The sequence below is a fragment of the Pantherophis guttatus genome, chromosome 4 (assembly GCF_059756535.1).
Source record: "Pantherophis guttatus breed Tessera chromosome 4, ASM5975653v1, whole genome shotgun sequence".
Lineage (NCBI taxonomy): Eukaryota > Metazoa > Chordata > Lepidosauria > Squamata > Colubridae > Pantherophis > Pantherophis guttatus.
The window spans coordinates 96,134,931-96,158,829 of NC_142066.1; the positions used below are offsets into that span (position 1 = coordinate 96,134,931).

At 45.8% G+C, this 23,899-nt stretch overlaps 1 protein-coding gene across 1 annotated transcript in view; it reads left to right on the forward strand.

Annotated features, from left to right (window-relative positions):
- EXOSC7 (exosome component 7) overlaps nt 1-23,899 on the forward strand; it is a 179,916-nt gene that overhangs the window by 151,704 nt on the left and 4,313 nt on the right. Inside the window, exon 6 of the mRNA XM_060685953.2 lies at nt 23,550-23,670. Coding sequence (XP_060541936.1) covers nt 23,550-23,670 — 121 coding nt within the window. The remainder of the gene's footprint in view (nt 1-23,549; nt 23,671-23,899) is intronic.

Below are 23,899 nucleotides of genomic sequence, written 5' to 3' on the forward strand. Positions count from 1 at the left end.
AACCCAGCGAGGAGAGCGATCCTTTGTGGAGCTTTGTACTCCCTCCTTAGCCCAATTCGCGCAGGGAAGTTGATTCACTCCAGTCTTGACATTAGTGAGAGCCCGGTCGCTTCTATAATTTGGTGGAGTTTTGCGCTCCCATTTTGGTTACGATTGCTGTTTGAGCCCTTTGCCTCAGGGTATTTGATCTGCTTGGGCCTCTAGGTTTCAGCCTGTGCCTTCTGGGGATATATTATACCTGGCCTTGCCTGTCTTTACGACTTTGGGCACTTCTCCTGGGCATTGCACGATATTTGTGAGTCATTTCCTTGACTGGAGTATTAACTGATTGACAATACCCAAGGCTTTGCATAAAACGAAGCATGGCCAGAAGGCTGGTTGCTCAGAGAGCCCCCACCCTAAGGGGGACTCGCACCCCAAAAAGGACCACTCAACGGTCCTTTCATCTCGACCGATTGCCTCTGACGCTCCTCGGTCTCATCATAAGTCCTCCTCCCACTTTACGACCTCCCGTGCTGAGGCACGCTGGGACAAGGTTCTCAAAAGAATCTGTGCTAAGGCAAGCGAACACCAACCTTCTGCCACGGAGGTTGGTGCTGTTTCTTCGCGGGTGACCACTGCATCTGATACAGGAGCACAAGTTGACCAAGTTTCTCTTCAAGATTGCCCGGTGGTCATACAACCAGAAAATCTGTGGGGTTCGGAGGCCGCTGCAGCACCGCTACTTTCAGCTGAGTCTTCTTCAGCTCCAGTTTCAGTACCGGCTGTCCCTGAAACAGTGGCTAAGTCTCATCCAACAGACCAGATGTCTGGTGTTGGGCAGCAACACAACTTTCTATCGCCTGACCAAATACAACAGATCATCGCGGCAGTGGTGCAACAGTCGTTGGCCTCACAATTTCTGCCTGCCAGCAGGGTGGATTCTATTCGGTCTGGGGCTTCTGTTTTTCGGGTGGATGTCTAGCAGGATGACACTCTTTCGATCGAGGCTCCGGACTCCCTTGTCTCCTCCATTGCGAGCCGTGCATCCCCCCTGGCCGACGAGGTATCTCAGGATCTGGATCTGTCAGAAGATGAGAATCTCCCCCCAGATCAGCCCGCATTTACAGGTTTGTTTCCCCAGGCCCTGTTCAAATCCCTGCTGCACAAGGCCATCACTACGGCACAGCTGGACGCTCCAAACCCATCGCCGGCTGCCCCATCCGTGGCCAAAGGGTCTCTGAACCCCCTGTTCGCTGAACCATCCCAGCCTGTGGACACCATCCCTACTCCACCTCTGTTCCTCAATGTTATATGGAGACAGTGGTCCTCGCCCGGATCACCTCCGGCCCCTACGGCAACAGACTGACAAAATTTCAGTGTGGCACCGGATCTGGATTCCCTTCCAGGTTCCGACTGTGGATGCCCCTGTGGCTGCGCTCTTGCCACAAGCTGCGGTTCCCAGTGTTCCAGATGAAGGCCTCCGTCTGGAAGAACGCCGGGCGGAACAGGTCTTACAACGGGCACACCAGGACGCGGCTTCGGCCATTCGGTCAGCTTCGACGGCTTCCTTCTTTAATTGCACTACTCTCCTCTGGCTTCATCATCTTCAGGAGACTTTGGCTATGTCCGCATCCGGCAGGAACTGAACAAGATCATCGCCCCCACGCAATTCTCGGTGGACTCTACCCTCAACGCTGCTCGCTTCGCGGCTAAATCTCTCGCCTTTTCTGTTACTGCCCGTCACTTGGTCTGGCTCTGCCACTGGCAAGCTGCTGCCAGGAATAAGTGGCGGCTGGCTTCGGTTCCCTTTGCTGGCTCCAAGTTGTTTGGGGATTCTCTAGATGCCTTCCTCACTGAAATGAAGGACAAAAGGAAGGTCCTTCCGGTTGTTTTTCGCAGGGGGGAGTCTAGGTTCCACCCCTACCCATCCCGTCCCCAATCATGATCATATGAGGGTACTAGCTTTGTACCTCCATCTTCCAGACCGCAAGGGACTTTTCAACCTAGACAGCGGGACGCTCAGGACAGGGCATCCAGAGGTAGAACATTTGTTTCCAAATGGCCCTTTCAAGGGGGAGGAAGTCGTTTCTCCAGGCGCCGTCGCTAACTGCATCCCGGGTCCTCCCATAGGGGGCAGATTGGCCCTCTTCGCCCCTGTTTGGGAAGGTACCACTTTGGATAAATGGGTCCTGGCCACCTTAAGATCTGGGTTGGCCATTGAATTTCTCTCCCCTCCTCTGATGTTCTTTGTGCGCTGTCCGCTTTCCCATGACATTGAGAAACGGTCCCTTATGGACTTGGCGGTTCAGCATCTCCTTTCAATCAGAGCTATTCAAACCTGTGCCTGATATTGAACAGGGGACGGGATTCTATTCCCGTGTTTTTCTGGTACCAAAGTCATTGGGGGGGGTTGGAGACCTATTCTGGACCTCAAATGTCTGAACCGGTATGTTGTATGCCTCAAGTTCAAGATGCAGTCGTTGCGGTCTATTCTTGACGGTATTAGGAGGGGCGATCTCCTCTCTTCCATCGACCTCACCGAGGCCTATCTCCATATTCCCATCCTCCCCTCCCATAGGAGATTCCTTCGGTTCTGCTATGGGGGGCGCCATTACCAGTATCGGGCCTTGCCCTTTGGCCTTTCTTCTGCCCCTCGTACTTTTACCAAAGTATTGGCTGCCTTAGCAGCATCCCTTAGGGGCAAGTCCATTCGTCTACAGTGCTACTTAGACAATATCTTAATTCTCTCTCCTACCCCGCAACAAGCTACCTCTGATCTGCCGACTACTCTCCAGTCCCTGGCTGCCCATGGTTTTTCCATTAACTTGGAGAAGAGCCACCTGGTCCCTACCACTTGTCTGCTCCACCTGGGGGCCCTGATAGATTCAGTGGCAGGGAGGGTCTACCTTTTGCATGAGCGACAGGATAGCTTGCAGTCCCTGGTTTCTAAGGTTGAATGGGCTAGGTCAGTGTCTCCCCATGTACTATCACAGCTCCTGGGCAAAATGATCTCTGCCATCTCCATAGTTCCCTGGGCCCAGTGGCACTCGAAGGAACTTCAGTGGTTTCTTTTGCCGTTGCAGAAGGCAACGGCACTTCTACCATGAATGTTCCCGTCCCCAGAAAGGTGATCAGGTCCCTAGGGTGGTGGCGGTCACCTACGATATCTCAAGGTTATCTCTTCTTCAACCCGCAGAGAGTGGTGGTGACAACGGACGCCAGCCTTCAGGGCTGGGGGGCTCATTGCCTGGGCCAAGTTGCTCAGGGCACCTGGAACAGCACCGACACCCATCGCCCCATCAACTGGCTGGAACTGCGGGCGGTCTACCTGGCGCTTCGAGCGTTTTGACATCTCATCTCCAACGCTCACGTTCTGGTTCTAACTGACAACATTACGGCGAAAGCCAATATCAATCGCCTAGGGGGCACACGATCCCTATCTCTGATGTCAGAGGCGTTGAGATTGGGCGTCTGGTCAGAGACTCACCTCGCCTTGTTGCAGGCGGAACACATTTCTGGTGTCGCCATTGTTCAAGCGGACTGGCTAAGCCGTCAACGACTGGATCATGCCGAGTGGCGCCTTCACCCGCACATCTTCTGCCAACTTGCTACACGCTCCGGGACGCCAGTGATCGACCTCTTTGCCACGTTGGACAATGCTCAGCTTCCACGCTTCATCTCGCAGTACCAGTGTCCACTTGCGGAGGCCACAGATGCTTTATGCTCCCCGTGGCCACCGGGGCTTCTCTATGCATTCCCTCCGGTCTCCCTGCTCTCCCGAGTGATTCTCAAGATGTTGTTGGAACAAGCGGAACTCATCCTCCTGGCCCCGCATTGGCCACACAGACCTTGGTTTGCAGACCTAGTGTTGTTGTCAGTAGCCCCACCTTGGCGGCTACCTCATCCAGCATTACAAACTGGACAAGTTTGCTTCGGCAGATGCCGGTTTTGGTCATAGGGTGCTGCAGCAGGTTCTCTCGGGGGAGGGTTCTTCGGACCAGCCTGGTTCCCCCCTAACTGTAGGGACGGTGATCTTTGGTATGTCCCATCCTGGCTGCTGTCTCCACCCACAATGGAGAAGGGGCGTTGGTCCTACCTGAGACACACCTTCTCGTTGGGTGGAGACAGCAGCCAGACCCTCCCTTTTGCCAGCCTGGTCTTGTTTTTTCTGCCTAACGATTTTCTCTCTTGTTTGGCCTCCCACATGCCGAGCCTGTCTTCTTGTCTTCGTCAAAAGCTGGGTCTGCCCAGTAACAAGGGTGGGACTTAGCAACTTTGACAGGCTCGTCTATCAACCTAGCAGACGAGCACACCCCATCCTGGCTGCTGTCTCCACCCAACGAGAAGGTGCGTCTCAGGTAGGATCAACGCCCCATCCAATTGGAAATAGATAAGGCTGCCCATTTTCTACGATTTCAGAACATGAGGGAAGAAAAGAATGAGGACCTTCCGGAGATGATGGTGGATCTATTGACAGGAGCATTAGGAATTGGGATGGAAGAAATTATTAATGAAATGGACGAAATCTACAGAATGAACACAAATTATGCCCGTATATATAATTTACCTAGAGAAGTGCACATTAGATTTGTTAAAAAAATCGATCCGTGATGAGATTCTTCATAGGACCAGAGAAGATCCACTACAGTTACAAGGAAGACAGCTTGTGGTGCTCAAACAAATCCTGAGAAGGGTAAGAGACTTAAGACGACCCTAGCAAACGCTTACAACAAAACTAACAAGGAAAAACGTAAATTTTTAGTGGCTGACTCAGGAAGGGATTATGATATCTTGGGGAGAAAGAAGATTGACAAAGTAGAAGAGTTTTATAGATTTTGGTAGTGTGGTTGAATTGAAGGAAAGAGAAAGAAGGGAGGAGAACAGTCACCAGATAGGGGGGAATCCCAAATCAAGGAAAAAGAGAATGGGAAAGGAGAGAATGTGGACAGTGGGAAAGACAATGATGATGGACACAAGGAATATAAAGAAGTCAGACAAACGAGGGCAACAAGACCTAAGTATAAGTAGAGGTTTCCAAGAAGAATTAGCAATTATTTCATTAAATGTTAATGGGTTAAATTCTCCAGGGAAAAGGAAAAACTATAAACTGTATAAGACAAATGTGGATATAATAGTGCTGCAAGAGGCGCACATAAAAAAGCAGCATCAGTACCTATTAAAATGCTCTAAGTTAGGAAAGATGTTCATATCTTCATCACAACAGAAGAAAGGGGGAATTGTAATATATGTAAAAGAGGGTATTTTGGCCAAACAAATGTATAAAGATGAAGAGGGCAGAATATTGATAATAGAATTAACTGTGGATGGGAAAAAACTGATGTTAATTGTAAATATACACATCAAATGAGGGCCAAAAACTATTTTATAAGAAACTGTATAACATGATTAGAGACTTAGAATGTGATAATTGGTGATTTTAATACGATTGTAGATAGAGAACTAGACAGACGAAAGAAAGACAGAGAAATGACAGACGAAAGAAAGGTGTTAGAAGGATATTACCTAATTCATTTTTCAAGATGGTAGAAGAACTGAGCATAAAGGATTGTTGGAGGGAAAGAAATGGGGATAAGAAACAATATACTTATTATTCAGGTAGACATCAATCTTGGTCTTGAATTGATAGGGTTTAGGCATCAATAGATTTGAATCTGGGAATTGAGGAAATTAATATTGACATAAATTCATGGGCAGATCACAATCCCATTAAAATTAAATGGAAAGGGCAAAAAAGATAAGGAGGTGGACCCTAAAAAGAGCAATCTTGAATCAAAATGAATTTAAATTAAAGATGGTTGATCAAATGAGTATGTTTTTTCACAGTAATAAAAAAGAGGACACGAACAATCAGAACCTGTGGGACACGGCAAAAGCTTTTATGAGGGGCATCGCAATATCATACATGGCGAAAGACAACAAACAAAAAATACAATGGCAAAAAAAATTTAGAGGAAGATCTTAGCAAACTGGAAAAAGAGCTATAGAAAGAACCCATAAAATGGGAATTGAAACAACAAATAAACACAATTAAACACAAATATCATTGAAAAGGAAAATATGGCACAACAAATTAAAAGCATTAAACAAAATTTCTTTGAGAATGCAAATAAGCTGGGAAAATGGCTGGTTTATAGACTAAGAAAACGGGAAAAAAAGAACTAGATTAGTAAATTACATAATGAAGAAGGAGAGTTAATTTATCAAAATGAGACAAAGAGGAAGGTAGCATATGAATTTTTAAAAAAACTATACAAGGATAAGGAGAAGATAGAAGAAGGTAAGATAGTGCAATACCTACAAAAAACAGAATTGCTCAGAATCTTGGAGGAAGGTAAAAATTTATTAAATAATGAGATAACAGCATGGGAGATATCTGAGGCAATCAAAAAACAAAAAAGTAAGTGCCAGGCCCAGAAGGTCTACCTTCAGAAATTTACAAAAATCACCAGGAATTATTAAGCCCACAGTTATTAGAGGTGTATAATGATGTACTTAATGAAGCTAAGATACCTGAATCATGGAAAGAAGCAACATTCTCCCACTAGGATGCGGAGTGGGTCAGAAGTGGGATGATCCAGCCCGTCTGGCCAATCACTGAGTCGGATAATCTTGGCCACGCCTCCTCAGGCCTCCATTCCTCCCAGTTTATTCGACTCAGTGGTTCTGACCAGTCACTTCGCTGAGTCTCTCACTTCTGACCAAAATTGAGATCGTTTCTGCAGTTGGGGGTTTTCAGCTTAAAACGCTGCCTCAGCGTTCAGGGCTGCCTCCGTTGCCTTTCAATCACCAGAGGGACGTGAGTTTTTTTTCGAATTTCCCTTCAGCCCCCATTCTTTCTAGCGCTGTGCGTGCGGGCCATTTCAGTTTCGGCTGAAAACGCCGCCCCCGCGCTCTACGGACAGCCGCCGCCTCAGCGCTCATCAGCTGAGGGGCGGGAAGAGTGAATTTGCGCTGCGGAGACCGGCGCTTCGTTTCCCCCTCAGACATCGCCGCCTCGCTCCACTGTCAATTTCCGCCTCAGCGCTCATCAGCTGGAGGTCGGAAAAGCCGGAAAGCGGCTCGACTAACTCAAGCACTTCATTCCGGCTCTGCTTGCTGCCGCCGTCTTTCCCAGCGCGCAGGGAAGGCGGCGCCTTGACTCCTGCCACTGTTGGCTTGGCGTGGGAGGTTCTCTATCGCTTCCCCGCCAATTTCTGTTGCCGCCATTTTGCAGCCATTATTACAGCCACCGCCATTTCTGCACGCCCTTTCTAATTGGCTGCTGAGACCTGCCTGGACTTCTCATTCGATAAGCTACTCGTTGCTTCCAATGCTGATGATGGCATTTTGCTGTGTTTAAAAAAAAAAAAATAGAAGCAGGTCTGGTTTAAATGGATTTGGTTTATCTTCGGTGATTGATTCCAACCCTTGGCGGCCATTTTGACTGGCCCTGGAGGTCTCTTCCCGGGCAGCCATTTTGTCTTCAAACAAAGGATTTTCCTTCTGATAGTTAACTGCTACAGCGGCCTCTTTGATTAGGCTTCATTCCTCTGGCCTAACAACTGCCAAGTTTTGTTTCTGGATTACACATATGTGTGGAATTAAATTTGATGATGTTGTCTATTTTTCTTAATTTTTTTGCTACTAACATTGATACTGCTGATAATATTGCTGATGCCTTTACCATTGTTCCATTTGTGTACAGATTTCCTGCTGTATTACAGCCTGACCATCGCCATGGCAGACCAGTCATCTTGCAAGATCGATTCTGGCCGTAAGGCCTCTTCAAAATCAGGACATGTTAAAAAATCTCATCAGCATGCTTCTGAACTGACTGTCCAAACTCATAGAGATAAGCCAACTCTGGACACCGGTCTAGATTCGGGGGTTTCAGATGAAGTTGATTTAACCAGGGCCCTCTCTCCAGAACGGCAGGACAGCCTTTAGGGCTCTCCTATTAGACAGAAGGGGGACCCCTTTGATTGTTCTATCTCGACTCAGGATCCACCATCAAATACTCAACCTAAGTCAGATCTGGAGAATCTCCCAGAGTCAGTACAAATATTAATTGCCAGGGCCATTTCTCATGGCATTCAAGCAGGCATCAGGGAGCACCGTTCTGCCTCTCTTGTATCTGAAAGCCTCCATTCGAGAAGATCAAGAGTTTCCCCTGATGCCAGTCTCATAGGGTCCCCTGACCACTCACCTACCAGATCTAGGGGCAGTGCTGACATAGAACTAGAGGATGAACCTCAGAGGGAGGTGGATTTATCTGATGACGAATCCACTGCTCCAGATGTGCCCGCCTTTACGGGGTTATTCCCCCAGGGACTTTTTAAGTCGCTGCTTCACAAGGCCAAAGTCACTTCGGGCCTGATTGACCCTATCTCTGTCCCGTCAACCTCTTCTGCCTCCACCAGTCAGGGCATATTTTCTGAACCAGTCGCTGAACAACTTTTTGTTCCAGCGCCAAAACTTTTCACTGATGTGGTTCGCAAACAATGGACTAACCCAACTTCTCTCCCTACTCCTAGTGGCTATGATCGCAGGAATTACAACATGGACCCTGCCCTGACTAACCTTTTGCAGGTCCCTGATGTCGATGGCCCAGTGGCAGCGCTTTCCTCGTCGTCTCCTTTCCTCTCGGGGGACACTTCAGAGGGCCTCAAGCCGGAGGACCGTAAGTTTGATTCATCTTCCAAGAAAGCTCACCAAGCCTCAGCATGGGCAATCCAGGCCGCCACTGCGGCCTCGTTCTTCTCCCGGTCATCATTGTTATGGCTTCAACAACTACAGTCCCGTTTACCAGCACAGGATGCCAGAGTCCACCAGGACTTGAATAAGATAATAGCTGCCACACAATTCGCCTCTGATGCCACACTAAATGCGGCCAAATTTGCCTCGCGTGCTATGGCTTCTTCGGTCACTTCCCGTCGCCTCTTATGGCTGAAACCTTGGCACGCTGACCTCAAGGCCAAATGGCGCCTAGCATCTACACCATATTCTTGGTCTAAATTATTTGGCGATTCCCTTGAACCATTGTTAGTGGAGGATAGGGATAAAATGAAGGTCTTGCCTTCCATTACTAGACGGGCTGATCATAGAGCCACCCCCTACTACCGTAGGCAACCGGCTCGCAATTTTCCTCAGGAGGGTCCTAGTCAGAGGTCTTACTCACAGGGTTCCTTTCGTTCCCAGGATAGAGGTTCCTTTAGAGATAAACCCAAATCCTTCGCCCCTCAGAAACAGCCCTTTCGTGGAACTGGCGGACGTCAGTTCCGCCGCCAAAAATGACTCGCCCTTGACAGCTCCCATTGGGGGAAGGTTGAGCCTGTTTCTCTCCGAATGGGCTCGCAGTACAACAGACCAATGGGTCCTTCATACCATCGAATTCGGCCTCCCATTGGAATTCCTCTCCCGCCCTCCGAGCCGTTTCGTACCTTGCCCTGTCTCCAGTTCCCTCATCAAGCGCCATCTTATGGAGCTCGCCATTCAGCACCTCCTGGAGATCAACGCTGTGGAGGAGGTTCCTCGAGAGCAATGGAGACAGGGATTTTACTCGATCCTTTTCATGGTACCGAAGCGCTCGGGGGGCTGGAGGGCGATTCTAAATCTAAAATCCCTGAACACTCATTTAGTGTACCGCAAGTTCAAAATGAGTACGCTGAAATCTATCCTAGAGGGAATAAGGCCCGGAGACTTTCTAGCCTCCATCGATCTCTCCAAGGCTTACCTTCATATTCCCATAGAGCCAGCTCACCGGCGGTACCTCCGGTTCAGCTACGCGGGGCATCACCTACAATACTGGGCCCTTCCATTTGGCCTGGCATCAGCTCCGCGCAGCTTCACCAAGATCCTGGCAGCCTTGGTAGCCCACCTGAGGTCAATACCGATTCGAATTCAGGCTTATCTGGATGATATTTTAATACAAGCCTCGTCCCTCGACAAAGCCAGGACCAATGTGTATCTCACATTGCAAATATTGCAGAGTCATGAGTTCCTAGTCAACAAGCCCAAGAGTCAGTTGGACCCGCAAACTCGCCTAACTCATCTAGGGGCGGTTATAGACACTCAGGTAGGGCAGGTATTCCTTTCGCAGGAGAGGAAAGACAACCTCAGGTCCCTGATTCGTCATCTTTTATGAGACCCAACAGTTACCAAACTAGACTTATCACGCCTACTGGGAAACTAGTATCATGCACAGACATAGTTCCCTGGGCTCGGCTTCACGCCCGCAGCCTTCAATGGCTGCTGCTCCCTCATCAACGGACACGGACAGCGGCCTCCAGATCCAGGATCAGGGTCCCCCTGTCGGTACGCCAATCTTTGCACTGGTGGCTGTCCCCGGCCCTGGACAAAGGGTGAGTCTTCTTGGACGTGCAACCTCTGATTATAACTACAGACGCCAGTCTGACTGCCTGGGGCGCGCACCTGGGTCCCCAGGTCGCTCAAGGGCGGTGGTCTCCAACGGAGGCAAGGTCCAGTATCAACCTACTGGAACTCAGAGCCATTCGCCTGGCCCTTCAGACCTTTCATCGAACCGTCCAGGGACAACACCTGTTAGTTCTTACAGACAACGTGTCGGCGAAAGCCCACGTAAATCGCCAAGGGGGCACAAGGTCCAGGACCTTGATGCAGGAAGATCTTCTTCTCGGGAGGTGGGCAGAATCCCACCTTCAGTCCCTCAGGGCGGATCACATCGCAGGGAAAGACAACCTCCAGGCGGACTATCTCAGCCGCACCACAATAGACGCATCGGAATGGCGCCTCAATCCCAACCTGTTTTGGGACATTTGTCTTCGATTCGGCCGGCCACAGGTGGACCTATTTGCATCCCCGGAGAACACGCAGCTACGACGATTCTTCACACGCTACCCATCGCAGGGGGCGGAGAACACGAATGCGCTCCGCTGCCCCTGGCCTCGAGAGCTACTTTATGCGTTCCCGCCGATCCCATTGATCCCGCGGGTCCTTCGCAGGATCGTAGCCGAGGAAGCGGATGTCATCTTCGTCGCTCCTTATTGGCCAAGAAGACCATGGTTCTCCGACCTCGTAGCCCTCTCAACGACGCACCCCTGGCGACTTCCTCCGGAGAAGGTGTCCCTCAGTCAGGGACAATCCACCATCCAGAGCCCCAGTGGCTCAACCTAACCGCTTGGCGCTTGAAGGGAAGCGAGGTACTCAGAAAACGTCATCCAGGTGATGCAGGCTGACAAAAAGGAGTCCACCATCAGACTCTACAACATCACGTGGAAGGTATTTATCTCATGGTGCTCTGCGCGCGAAATTAATCCATTGTCAGCTTCTGTTCCGCAGGTGCTGGAGTTTCTCCATGATGGCTACAGCAAGGGCCTGGAACATAATACCCTCAAGCGTCATGTCGCAGCTCTCGCCACGGTGTTGTCACCCAGGGATGGCGTGCCTCTGTCTCACCACCTTTCTATCCAGAGATTCCTACGTGGGATACGAAATCTACGTCCACCCGTAGTCCACCGATATCCCACATGGGACTTACCACATGTATTGTCAGCCTTGACGGGCCCACTCTTTGAACCTCTCCGTACTGCCTCCCTTAGATTTCTAACTATGAAAGTAGCCTTCCTGGTGGCCGTGACTTCGGCCCGCCGCATTTCTGAGCTGGCAACTCTGTCTGTCAGGCCAGATTTATGCGTGATACACCCAGATAGGGTAATTCTCCGATTGGACCCTGCATTTGTGCCAAAAATTAACTCACGGTTCCATCGTGAGCAGGAGGATATACTGCCTAACTTTTGCCCGAATCCCTCCCAACCCTTGGAACGCAAATGGCGGACCCTTGATGTTTGCAGGGCCCTAAAGATATATATTTCTCGGACCGCATCCTCAAGATGCTCCGAAGCCTTCTTTGTTTCTTTTCAACCTTCGTCTTTGGGATCCAAAGTTTCCTCAGTCACCATAGGACGTTGGATTCGAGCTTGCATTTCCAAAGCTTACATCTCACGATCTCTCCCCATTCCACGTCATATTACGGCTCACTCCACACGGAGTGCAGCTACTACCGCTGCTTGGGCCACACAGTCCTCCCTCGAGGAAATTTGCCGGGCAGCTACCTGGGCCTCTCCTGTCCCATTCATCAAGCATTACCGTTTGGACACCTTTGCCTCTGCCGAGGCAGCTTTCGGCAGGAGGGTCCTCCAACAGGTACACCTGGCACCTTGGCATCGACCATCGCAGACCTCCCGCCCGACGAGTTAACAAGCTTGGGTATGTCCCACTTCTGACCCACTCCGCATCCTAGTGGGAGAAGAGGCGTTGGACTTGCCGTGAACGCTCTTTCTCCAGAGGATGTGGAGTGGGTCAGCCCCTCCCATCTGCGATTCCTCTTGTACTTTCTTTGGCTTGAGACTGTTTTGCAGATCTGCCTTCGTCGAACAAACTGGGAGGAATGGAGGCCTGAGGAGGCATGGCCAAGATTATCCGACTCAGTGATTGGCCAGACGGGCTGGATCATCCCACTTCTGACCCACTCCGCATCCTCTGGAGAAAGAGCGTTCACGGCAAGTCCAATGCCTCATCACATTGATTTCCAAGGAAAATTCTGATTTGTCTTATATTAAAAATTATAGGCCGATATCCTACTAAATTCAGATTATAAAATCTTTATGACAATTATGGCAGAAAAGACTAAAGAAAATTTTAGATAATTTGATTCATACTGATCAAAACGGTTTTCTTCCCAGAAGTTATATAAGGAACAACATTAGGATTATTTTAGATATGATAGAGTACTATGAAGTCCACAATGAAAAATAGATAGTGTTGATATTCATCGACGCTGAAAAAGCATTTGATAACATTAAATGGAATTTCATATTAGAACAATTAAAATATATGGATTTTGGGGGAAAATTTATAAAGATTTTTAAAATAAGCTACTCCAGACAAGAAGGCAGAGTGGTGATAAACGGGGAAACGACAAAGAACTTTTTAATCCAAAAAGACACAAGGCAAGGTTGTCCGCTATCACCACTGCTTTTATCATGAGAAGTTTTAATTAGAATGATTCGAGAAGACAAACAAATTAGAGGTTTAAAAGTAAGAAAAAAAAGTTTTAAGGTACAGGCATTTGCGGACGATCTTGCATTCATTATTGAAGAGCCTGTACAATCTGGTCTTAGGCTGATGGAAGTGCTGGAGGACTATGGGGAAGTAGCAGGCCTGAAAATAAACAAAGATAAAACAAAAATATGACTGAAGAGCAAAAAAAAAAAAAGAATTGGAGGAAAAGAAATATTCAGACTACGAAAAAAATAAAATATTTGGGAATTCAATTGACAGCAAGATGCATCACACTTAAAGAAAATAACTATGACAAATTAATGGCGCAAATTAGATCTGATTTGGAAAAATGGGGGAAATTACAGCTATCTCTAACGGGCAGAATAGCCACCATCAAAATGAATGTCCTTCCGAAAATGTTGCTTTTATTCCAATGCATACCAATTCGGCTCAAAAAAGATTTTTTTATAAATTTGGACAGACTCATTTCAAAATTCATATGGCAAGGGAAACGACTGAGAATCAGATTTAAATTATTACAAGATGCTAGAGAAACAGGAGGATTTGGCCTACCAGACTGGACAAAGTATTATCAGGCAGCGGGGTTGGTTTGGCTAAATGAGTGGATGCATCTTAAAAGCACAAGACTATTGGCACTAGAAGGTCATGACTTACAGACAGGGTGGCATGCTATTCTATGGGAGGAAAAACATTTAGTCCATCAGTACTTCCAGAGGCATTATATTAGGAGAGCACTATTGGATATTTGGAAAAAAAACAAAAAGAAATATTTATATAGAAATTCCTAATTGGGTGTCAACATTAGAAATGTACACACATCCAAACTTGACAAAACGAGAAAGAGCTGTCACGTATAGATATTTTGAATGAGAAAGGAGAATTAAAAGCGAGAAATACTTTAAAGGAAGAAGGAATTGAATTGGAATGGTGGGTGTATCTCCAAATTCAATCTAAATTTAGCAAAGATAAAAAGGAATGGGGCATAAAGCAAGAATCATCAGAATTAGATAAAATTTTATTTAGCAGGGAAGGCAAGACCATAAGTAAACTATATCGATATTTATTAGAACAAGATATGATTGAGGAACAGGTGAAAGAAACGATGATAATTTGGTGTAAATATTTTGGGCACAATATCGATTTGGACAATTGGCAAAGTTTACGGGGAAAAAATTTAAAAATCACACTAGCAACCTCCTATTAGGAAAACTTCTATAAGATGTTCTATAGGTGGCACCTTCCCCCCCCCTCCCAAGATTAAGGAGAACGAATGAATAAGGGGAAATCCTCGATATGCTGGAAGTGTGGAGAAACCATTCAGAATTACTACCACATGTGGTGGGCATGCCCAAAGACGCAAAAATTTTGGAATTTATTAAAGAACTGGTTGGAAGAAATTTTGTCAACAAATATAGAAGTCAAACTGGAATTTTTCTTACTGGGAATTATAGAAAGAAAGTACAAGAAAGATACAAATTATTTATTATTGCATATACTCACAGCAGCACGAATAGCCTTTGCTCAAAAATGGAAAGAGAAAGATATTCCAACTGAAGAAGAAATATTACTGAAAATCTTTAACTGCGCAGAAATGGACAGACTCACTTTGGAACTCAAGGATAAAAGCGAAACTAAGTACTACAAAATCTGGGAACAATTTTATGATTGGATAGATAACAAAAGGGTAGCCAAGACAAATGTATAGTGTTAGAACAAAAATATAGATGTTATTATAGATAAATGTATGTTTAAGAGATGAATAAATATACAAAAATAAGGGGGAAAGTATTAATATCATATTATGTTTAAATAATGAACAAAGCTTAAGAACTATATGTTTATATGAGTAGTAATATTAAATATTAAGTATTAATATATCTGGCTTCCCGAGAGGTTAGACGAGGCTGGCTCCAGAGGATCATAAACGCTTCTCTGAGTGAGGGTTTCTTGCCTTCCGCCTTGAAAGAGGTGGTGGTGAGGCCCCTCCTCAAGAAGCCCTCTCTGGACCCGGCTGTTTTAGCAAACTACCGTCCTGTCTCCAACCTTCGCTTTGTGGCAAAGGTTGTTGAGAGTGTGGTGGCACAGCAACTCCCACAGTACCTGGATGAAACTGTCTACCTAGATCCGTTCCAGTCCAGCTTCAGGCCTGGTTACAGCACTGAAACGGCATTGGTTGCATTGGTTAATGATCTCTGGAGAGCTCGGGATAGGGGCTGCTCCTCTATCCTGATCCTATTAGATCTCTCAGCAGCTTTTGACACCATCGACCATGATATCTTGTTGCGCCGACTGGAGGGGCTGGGAGTGGGAGGCACTGTTCTACGGTGGTTCTCCTCCTATCTCTCTGACCAGTCACAGTCTGTGCTGGCAGGAGGGCAGAGGTTGACTTCAAGACACCTTATTTGTGAGGTGCTGCAAGAGTCGGTACTTTCACCTCTTCTGTTCAACATTTATGTGAAGCCGCTGGGTGAGCTCATCCGTGGTTTTGGGGTGCAGTGCCATCTTTACGCTGATGATACTCAGCTGTACATCTCCACCCCAGACCACGCCAATGATGCCCTTACAGTGATGTCCCGGTGCCTCAAGGCCGTGCGGATCTGGATGGGGAGAAACAGGCTCCGACTCAACCCTTCCAAGACCGAGTGGCTGTGGCTGCTGGCATCCCGATATAGCCAGCTGATACCATCGTTGACTATTGGGGGCGAGTCATTGGCCCCCACGGAGAGGGCTCGCAACTTGGGTGTCCTCCTGGACACGCAGCTGTCTTTAGAAGAGCATATGACGGCTGTGGCCAGGGGAGCTTTCTATCAGGTTCGCCTGATTCACCAGTTGCGTCCCTTTCTGGATCGGGACTCCTTATGCACAGTCACTCATGCCCTCGTCACTTCCCGACTGGACTACTGTAATGCTCTCTACATGGGGCTCCCCTTGAGGTGCACCCGGAGGCTCCAACTGGTCCAGAATGCGGCCACGCGGGTGATTATGGGAGCGACATGGCGCTCACATGTAACACCTCTCCTACGCGAGCTGCACTGGCTCCCGGTGGTCTTCCGAGTGCGCTTCAAGGTGTTGGTTCTTACCTTTAAAGTGCTCCATGGCTTAGGACCTGGGTACCTACGAGACCACCTTCTGCAACCAATAACCTTCCACCAACCAGTACGCTCCCACAGAGTGGGCCTCCTCAGGGTGCCTTCACTAAAGCAATGTCGACTGGTGGTTCCCAGGGGGAGAGCCTTCTCCATGGGGGCACTTACCCTTTGGAATAGGATACTCCCAGGGATACGAATGATCCCAGATCTCCGTACTTTCCGTCGTGCAATTAAGACCTTTCTGTTTCACCAAGCCGGGCTGGCATAAATTTTCAAATTGTCTAAATTCTATGCTGAGGATCTTAACAGATGAGCCAAATTGGTTTAATTATTTTAAATTGTTTTTATTTCACATTTTTATATGTATGTTATTCTGACTGTTCACCGCCCTGAGTCCTTCGGGAGAAGGGCGGTATAAAAATTAAATTAATATAATAATAATAATAACAACAACAACAACAACAACAACAACAACAACAACAACAACAACAATATAGTAAAGTGACGGAAGATGTTTGGAACCAGTGATGTCATATCTATGTTCAATGTTTTTTTAAAAACTTTTAAAAATTATTTTAAAAAAGTAATTGACTGTACTCATACAAAATAGTTACTTTAGTGCAAATCATTGCACATAGAATTGTTACACTATATTGAGCAAATGTATGTAATAATTTAAATAGTTAATAATGCTGCTGCTGTGCTTATTAGAACTGTGTGGAGAATTCAGAGGGATGTCTCTTGAAGTATCAAAGTACCTACAATTCTAAATTTGAAGCTCTTCCCAGAACAGGTCTTCTAAATTGACATTACAATTCATGTCTTCTGTATATGCATGAACATGAACTTCGGAAGGCTCTCAAAGAAGCTGGATCATATCTTCAGGAAAATGTAACCACCTCAACACTATGAGGATTAGGGCTTCATTCGCAGCATTGCTATAAATAAGATATTTCCATGAATGTGTTAACACATTTTGATATCATATGATATTGTCGTATATGTTTCTGTTTATTCATCTTCTATATATATATATATAAAAGGATTATATATGTATGTTTGTTTGTTTGTTCAAGTATAACTCTGGAACGCCTCGAGCAATTCCAACCAAACTTGGTACACAGATGACTTGCCCTCTGGAGGCAAACACTGAGGGGGGTAAGACACCCCTAATACCCCTCAGTGTGTGTGTGTGTGTTCCAGCAAAACTCTGGAACGCCTTGAGCAATTTCAACCAAACTTGGTACACAGATGACTTAAGCTCTGGAGACAAACACTTTGGGGTTAAGACACCCCTAACACCCCTCTGTCTGTCTGTCTGTGTGTGTGTGTGTGTGTGTGTGTGTGTGTGTGTGTGTGTGTGTGTTACAGCATAACTCTGGAACGCCTCGAGCAGTTTCAACCAAACATGATACACATACATGACTTACTTTCTGGGAAAAAAATACTGTGGGGGTAAGACACCCTTACCACCTCTCGGTGTGCGTGCGTGTGTGTGTTGCAGCATAACTCTGGAAGACGTCGAGCAATTTTAGCCAAACTTGATACACAGATGACTTATTCTCTGGAAAAAAAATAGTGTGGTGGTAAGACATCCTGAACATCCCTCATGGTGTTTGTGTGTGTGTCTTGGCACACAGGTGGCACACAAAGCCCAGCTCAGCTCTGTTGCACATACGCGCGCGCCTTCCACCAGTCACTGCCGCACATGCGCAGGGGGTGGAGGGAGCAGAGGGGGTGCGGTGTGAGCCTCCCATGGCCTGGTTTTGGATGCAGGGAAGTGTAGTAGGCCAAAAACAGGGGCCGGGGGCCCTCCGGCAGCCCGTTTTGGCTCACAGGAGGCTGCAGGGAGACCTATTAAGCCCAAAACGGGCTCCATGGGGGGGTCTACGCACATATGCGGGAGGCAGGGGGGATTAGGATGAAAAAATACCTGGGCAGTGCCGGGTCATCAGCTAGTAGTATATAAAAAGCAAATGTGATATTGTCATTGTGCCTATTCACACATTATGTTATGGGGTTGTGTTGCTTTTAATCTTTATCTCTACGTGCCTCTATGAGATGTTTCCGGTTCCTGGATGTTGCCTTTGAAGACGCTTTATAAGCGTTGTTTGTTAGTTTTACTTTGTTAATAAAAGCTTATCCGAAACATGGTGTCAGAAGTGGTTCGGCCCTGAAAGTGGAGCATTTGAAATAAGAAATATAGCACCATGGCAGATAATATACCACTGCCGCAATCCATGCGAGTAAGTGAGGACTCTAGCACTAATTGGGAAAACTTTAGGGCAGAGTTTGAAGATTACTCTTTGGCAACAGGCTTAAATGATAAGCCGGCAGCAGTACAAGCTGCCACATTAAGAAGATTGATGGGTGCAGAATGTCTTCATGTTTATAAGCATAGTTTAACTCTTACAGAAGAGCAGAGGACTGATACTAAGGCTATTTTGGATGCTTTGGAAGCTTTCTTCAGACTGCATAAGAATGTTATATATGAAAGATATCTTTTTGGCAACTGCATGCAGGAAGAAGGGGAGATGATAGACGCCTTTGTAACACGCTTAAAGGAAAGAGTGGCTAGCTGTGATTACGGTTCCCTGAGAGACGGACTCATCCGAGACAAAATAGTTTTGGGTGTTGCCAAGGAAAGTACACGCCGCCGTTTATTAAGGGAACATGGTTTAACTTTGCAATTAGCCATAGAAATATGTTGGACTACTGAACTTACAGATAAACGGCTGATGGCGTTGGAGCGAGATAAACAGACCAACTGTGTTAATGTAGCTTCCAGGCACCAGCCAAATGTGAGGAATCATCAGCAACAGCAGCAGTTTAAACAGAAGCCTTGCAATTTGTCAGCAGACAACCACACACCGTGTAAATACTGTGACAATGCGCATGCACATGGGAAAGATCGGTGTCCAGCGTATGGTAAAATCTGTAGGGTGTGTGGGAGGCTGAACCATTTTGCTGGGGTGTGTCTGGCAGCAAGGAAGTTGCATATGGTCGAGCAAACGCCGGACTCAGAGGATGTATTGCTGTTTACCACAGATGCGATCTATACGAAAGAATGCATTGGTGCAGTACATTCAAAAGGCAAAAAGTGGTTTGTTAATCTTCAATTTAATGATATAACTCAATCTTGTCAGTTGGACTGGGGGCAACATGCAATGTGATGAGCCTAAAGGATAAAAGGAAATTGGCACCTGAGACACCCCTCCAGCCTAGTAGTGCCACGTTAAAGTTATATTCGGGGGAACTGATGGAGTCACTAGGCTTTTTTTTTTTTATTTATTTATTTATTTATTTATTTATTTATTTATTTATTTATTTATTTATTTTTAAATTTCTATACCGCCCTTCTCCCTGAGGACTCAGGGCGGTGTACAGCCAAAATTAAAAAACATGCAGTACAAATATTAAAAAAACAATTAAAAGATATATAAATTTGGCCCAATTAAAACTCACTACCAATTAAAACATTTAAAAATTTATACAGAGTGTAACATACGTGGGGTTACTCACAAATTAGAATTTGAAAATGTGGATGTAGATCAAAAGCCATTACTGTCAGGCTCAATGTGTTTGGGACTGATGCGATTTACCATTCCGAGGGAGTTGCATAATGTTGAAACCTATTACTCCAAAGCCTTGGGGAGACCATTGATAAAGCATCAAGTCCTCCAAGTTTATAGGGAGGTGTTTGAGGGCCCTATTGCATCCGTTCCAGGAGAGGTTCACTTTCAACTTGATCCCGCTGTCCCTCCAGTACAAAGTGCCCCACGCAATGTCTCTATAGCCATTAAGGCACAGGTTAAAGCACAGTTGGATAAATATGAAGCAGAGGGACATATTGTTTCAGTAGCCGAGCCAACCGACTGGATAAGTAATATGGTGGTGATTAGGAAGTTGGAAAAGATTCAAATTTGCATCGATCCCAAGTTTTGAATATGGCTTTGAAACGCTCGCATTACCCAATGCCAACGTTAGAGGATGTTTTGCACAAGCTGCCTAAGGCACGGGTTTTTACACTTGTTGATGCCAGGGATGCCTTCCTACAGTGTAAACTGGACGAAGAGAGTAGTTATATGACTACGTTTTGGACTCCTTGGGGCAGAAAGAGGTGGCTTAAACTGTCCTTTGGTGTCTCCGTAGCACCAGAGACATATCAAAGGAAGCAGCAGGAATTATTGAGTGGCCTCAGCGGAATTGAGCCTATAGCTGACGATATTCTTATAGTTGGGTGTGGCGACACTGATGATGAAGCGGAGCATGATCATGACGGGAAATTGATGGCACTATTGGAGCGGTGTAAGCAGGTGAAGCTGAGGCTCAGTATAAAGAAGCTGCAGTTTAAGGTGCGAGAAGTCCGCTTTCATGGACATATTTTAACATCACAGGGGTTAAAAGCGGACCCAGACAAGATCAGAGCTATCGTGAACATGCCACCGCCTACTGATGCTAAAGCAGTGCAGAGATTCATTGGCTTTGTTACATATCTAGCAAAATTTTTGCCACATTTATCTGAGGTGTGCCAGCCATTGAGACGTCTGTTGAATAAAGACACAGTTTGGCACTGGCTCCCTAAACATGACCAGGCAGTGCAAGAGATAAAATGCTTGGTTACTACTGCTCCAGTATTAAAATACTATGATGTTACAAAGATGGTTACTATTCAAAGCGACTCAAGTAAGAACGGTCTGGGATGCTGTCTGTTACAAGAAGGTCAGCCAGTTGCATACGCGTCCAGTGCGCTTTCGCCAGCAGAGTTAAACTATGCTCAGATTGAGAAAGAATGTTTAAGTATCGTATTTGCCTGCCAGCGTTTCCATTATTACCTTTATGGTAGAGATATAATTACAGTTGAAACTGATCACAAACCATTAATAACTATATTCAAAAAGCCTCTTCTGTGTGCCCCGAAGCGTTTGCAAAGCATGATGCTCAGTTTACAGCATTATAATCTTGACGTTGTTTTTAAGCCAGGACGTGAAATGTATATCAGCGATACCCTGAGTAGAGCCACAGTAGATCAGACAGCTACGGGAGGAGAACATGAATATCAGACGGTTTGTTGGCTCCGACAGGAATAAATATGTTTTGCTAAAATTAACCAAGCAGACTATCTTAATGTTATGAATCAACGGTTACAGCAGTTGAGGCAACATACGGACACTGACGTGGCCCTACAGACACTAAAGAATATCGTGCTGAGTGGATGGCCGGATGTGAAAGAGGCAGTTCCCATGATTGTAAGGGAATACTGGTCCTTCAGAGATGAGATTGCTGTACAAGATGGCATTCTGTATAAGGGTCCAAGAGTTATAGTGCCAAAGTTATTGAGATCGGAGATGTTATTGCACATCCATTCAAGCCATATTGGTGGGGAGACATGCTATAGAGAAGCCCGTGACACATTGTACTGGCCGAATATGCGAGGCGAAATTGAGGATTTTGTCAGTAATTGTACCATCTGTAATGAATATGCATATCAGCAACAGAAAGAAACTATGATGTCACACGAGATACCATCCCGACCCTGGCAGATCATTAGTATGGACTTGTTTAATTATGCAGGGAAAGAGCACTTGATAATAGTGGACCATTATTCAGATTATTGGGAAATTGACCTCCTTCCAGACCTGTCAGCTGAGACCACCATCAAGAGATGTAAGTCTCAGTTTGCACGTTACGGGCAACCAAATGTAGTGATTACAGATAATGGTCCTCAATTTGTAAGTCTGCAATTCAAGAAATTTGCTGCTGAGTGGGAGTTTGATCATATTACTTCATCGCCACGTTATCCGCAAGCGAATGGAAAAGCCGAATCAGCTGTAAAGATTGCTAAGAACTTATATAGGAAAGCACATGGTGAATGTAGCGATCCGTGGAAGGCTATTTTACATTGGACGAATACTCCAACTGAAGGTATGGACAGTAGCCCAGCACAAAGATTAATGTCACGGAGATTAAAGACGTCCTTACCTGTGGCAAATAAGTTGCTTGAGCCCGTGGTGATACAAGGGGTCCTGGAAAGGCTACGGCAGAGGAGGCAAGTGGCGAAGGCCAAATATGATAAATCTGCAAGAGACTTGCCAGAGTTAAAGGTGGGAGAACGAATTCGGATGAGACCACTGCCTGGAGATCGGACTGGCCGTTGGGAAAGGGGTACCTGTTTACAATAAGTGGCACCTCGTTCCTATTTGGTGGAGGTTGGAGGAACCCGATATCAGCGGAACCGTGTGGACTTGCGTGTGGCTGAGCAACCAGACTTGTGTGTGGCTGAGCAACCAGACTTGCGTGTGGCTGAGCAACCAGACTCCTCATATCCAGTGGGTGGGTCAGAGCCAGTTGCCAAGCCAAACCTACTTAAGGATAATAATGAATGCTCGTCTGACATTGATGATAGTCCTGAGCAAGTTGGTGCGTCTGGTGATAGCCAAACATCTGAGGCTTCAGAAAATGGCGAGCGAAGAGTTCCGGCCTGCGTGAGAGAGTCAGTGTGAGAGAGCCAGTCGTTACTCGGAGTGGTAGATGCTCACGCCCCCCTGATAGACTCAAGTTGTAGAAAGTGTTGCTGTTATTAGAAAAGGGGAGATGTTATGGGGTTGTGTTGCTTTTAATCTTTATCTCTACATGCCTCTATGAGGTGTTTCCGGTTCCTGGGTGTTGCCTTTGAAGACGCTTTATAAGCGTTGTTTGTTAGTTTTACTTTATTAATAAAAGCTTATCCGAAACAATCACCAATTAATGATCAATTAACAGCAGCAGTATTTTTTTTTTTTAATTTGATTTATATGCCGCCCTTCTTCGGAGACTCAGGATGGCTTACAGTGCGTTAAGCAATAGCCTTCATACTTTTGTATATTTTTTATACAAAGTCAGCTTATTGCCCCCACAAACTGGATCCTCAATTTACCTACCTTAGAAAGGATGGAAGGCTGAGTCAACCTTGAGCCTGGCAAGATTCGAACTTACTTTAATTGCAGACAGCTGGTGTTAAATTACAGTGCCTTTGTCTGCAGAGCTATCCAGGCTCTGTATTTTATGCTAGCTCTTCAACACATGGTACTAGTTGTCTAATGCAAGGTAATGCTAGTTCAACACTAAAATAGTTTATAATAAACCATCATCCTGTATGTTTGGGATATCCAAAAATATCATCTGTCCCAAAGTACAGATAGGTGATATGGAATCTGTATCTCCGCTTTTTGAAGGAAAAAGCAACTATTACTACAGAACCTTAAAGTGACATGTTCATCACTTTATGTAATGGTTAGGTTATATAGTTAAATACAAAAGCAGTTGTAATTTATAGAAATTCTGTCCTTGCTTATTGCTTACATTTGGTTGGGAGTTAGGTCAATCAACAAAATATACAGGGATGTCATATTGTTTGATGATCATTTCTGTTTTCTTTAGGATCCCCAAAGTACGTGTTCTGGAGGATGAAGGAGGACATGAAATTGAACTGTCTGATGATCCTTTTGACTGTATTCGACTCAGTGTTTATAATATTCCTTGTATTGTTACCTTAAGCAAAGTAAGCCTGTAAAAATTCAGAACTTTTCTTGTGATGCTTATTTTAAACTGAAAATTATGCAGAAAATTTGATTTGTGTTTTTTATGACCACAGCCTTGGAAAGATCTTGAAAACCATACACGAGGTGTTTTGTTCTTCTTTCTTCTTCAAGTAGAGAAATTTCCTTTTTATTCTTGAATTTTGTTTGTTCCTTAAACATCTTTGGGAAGCAGATTATTTATGAAGATTT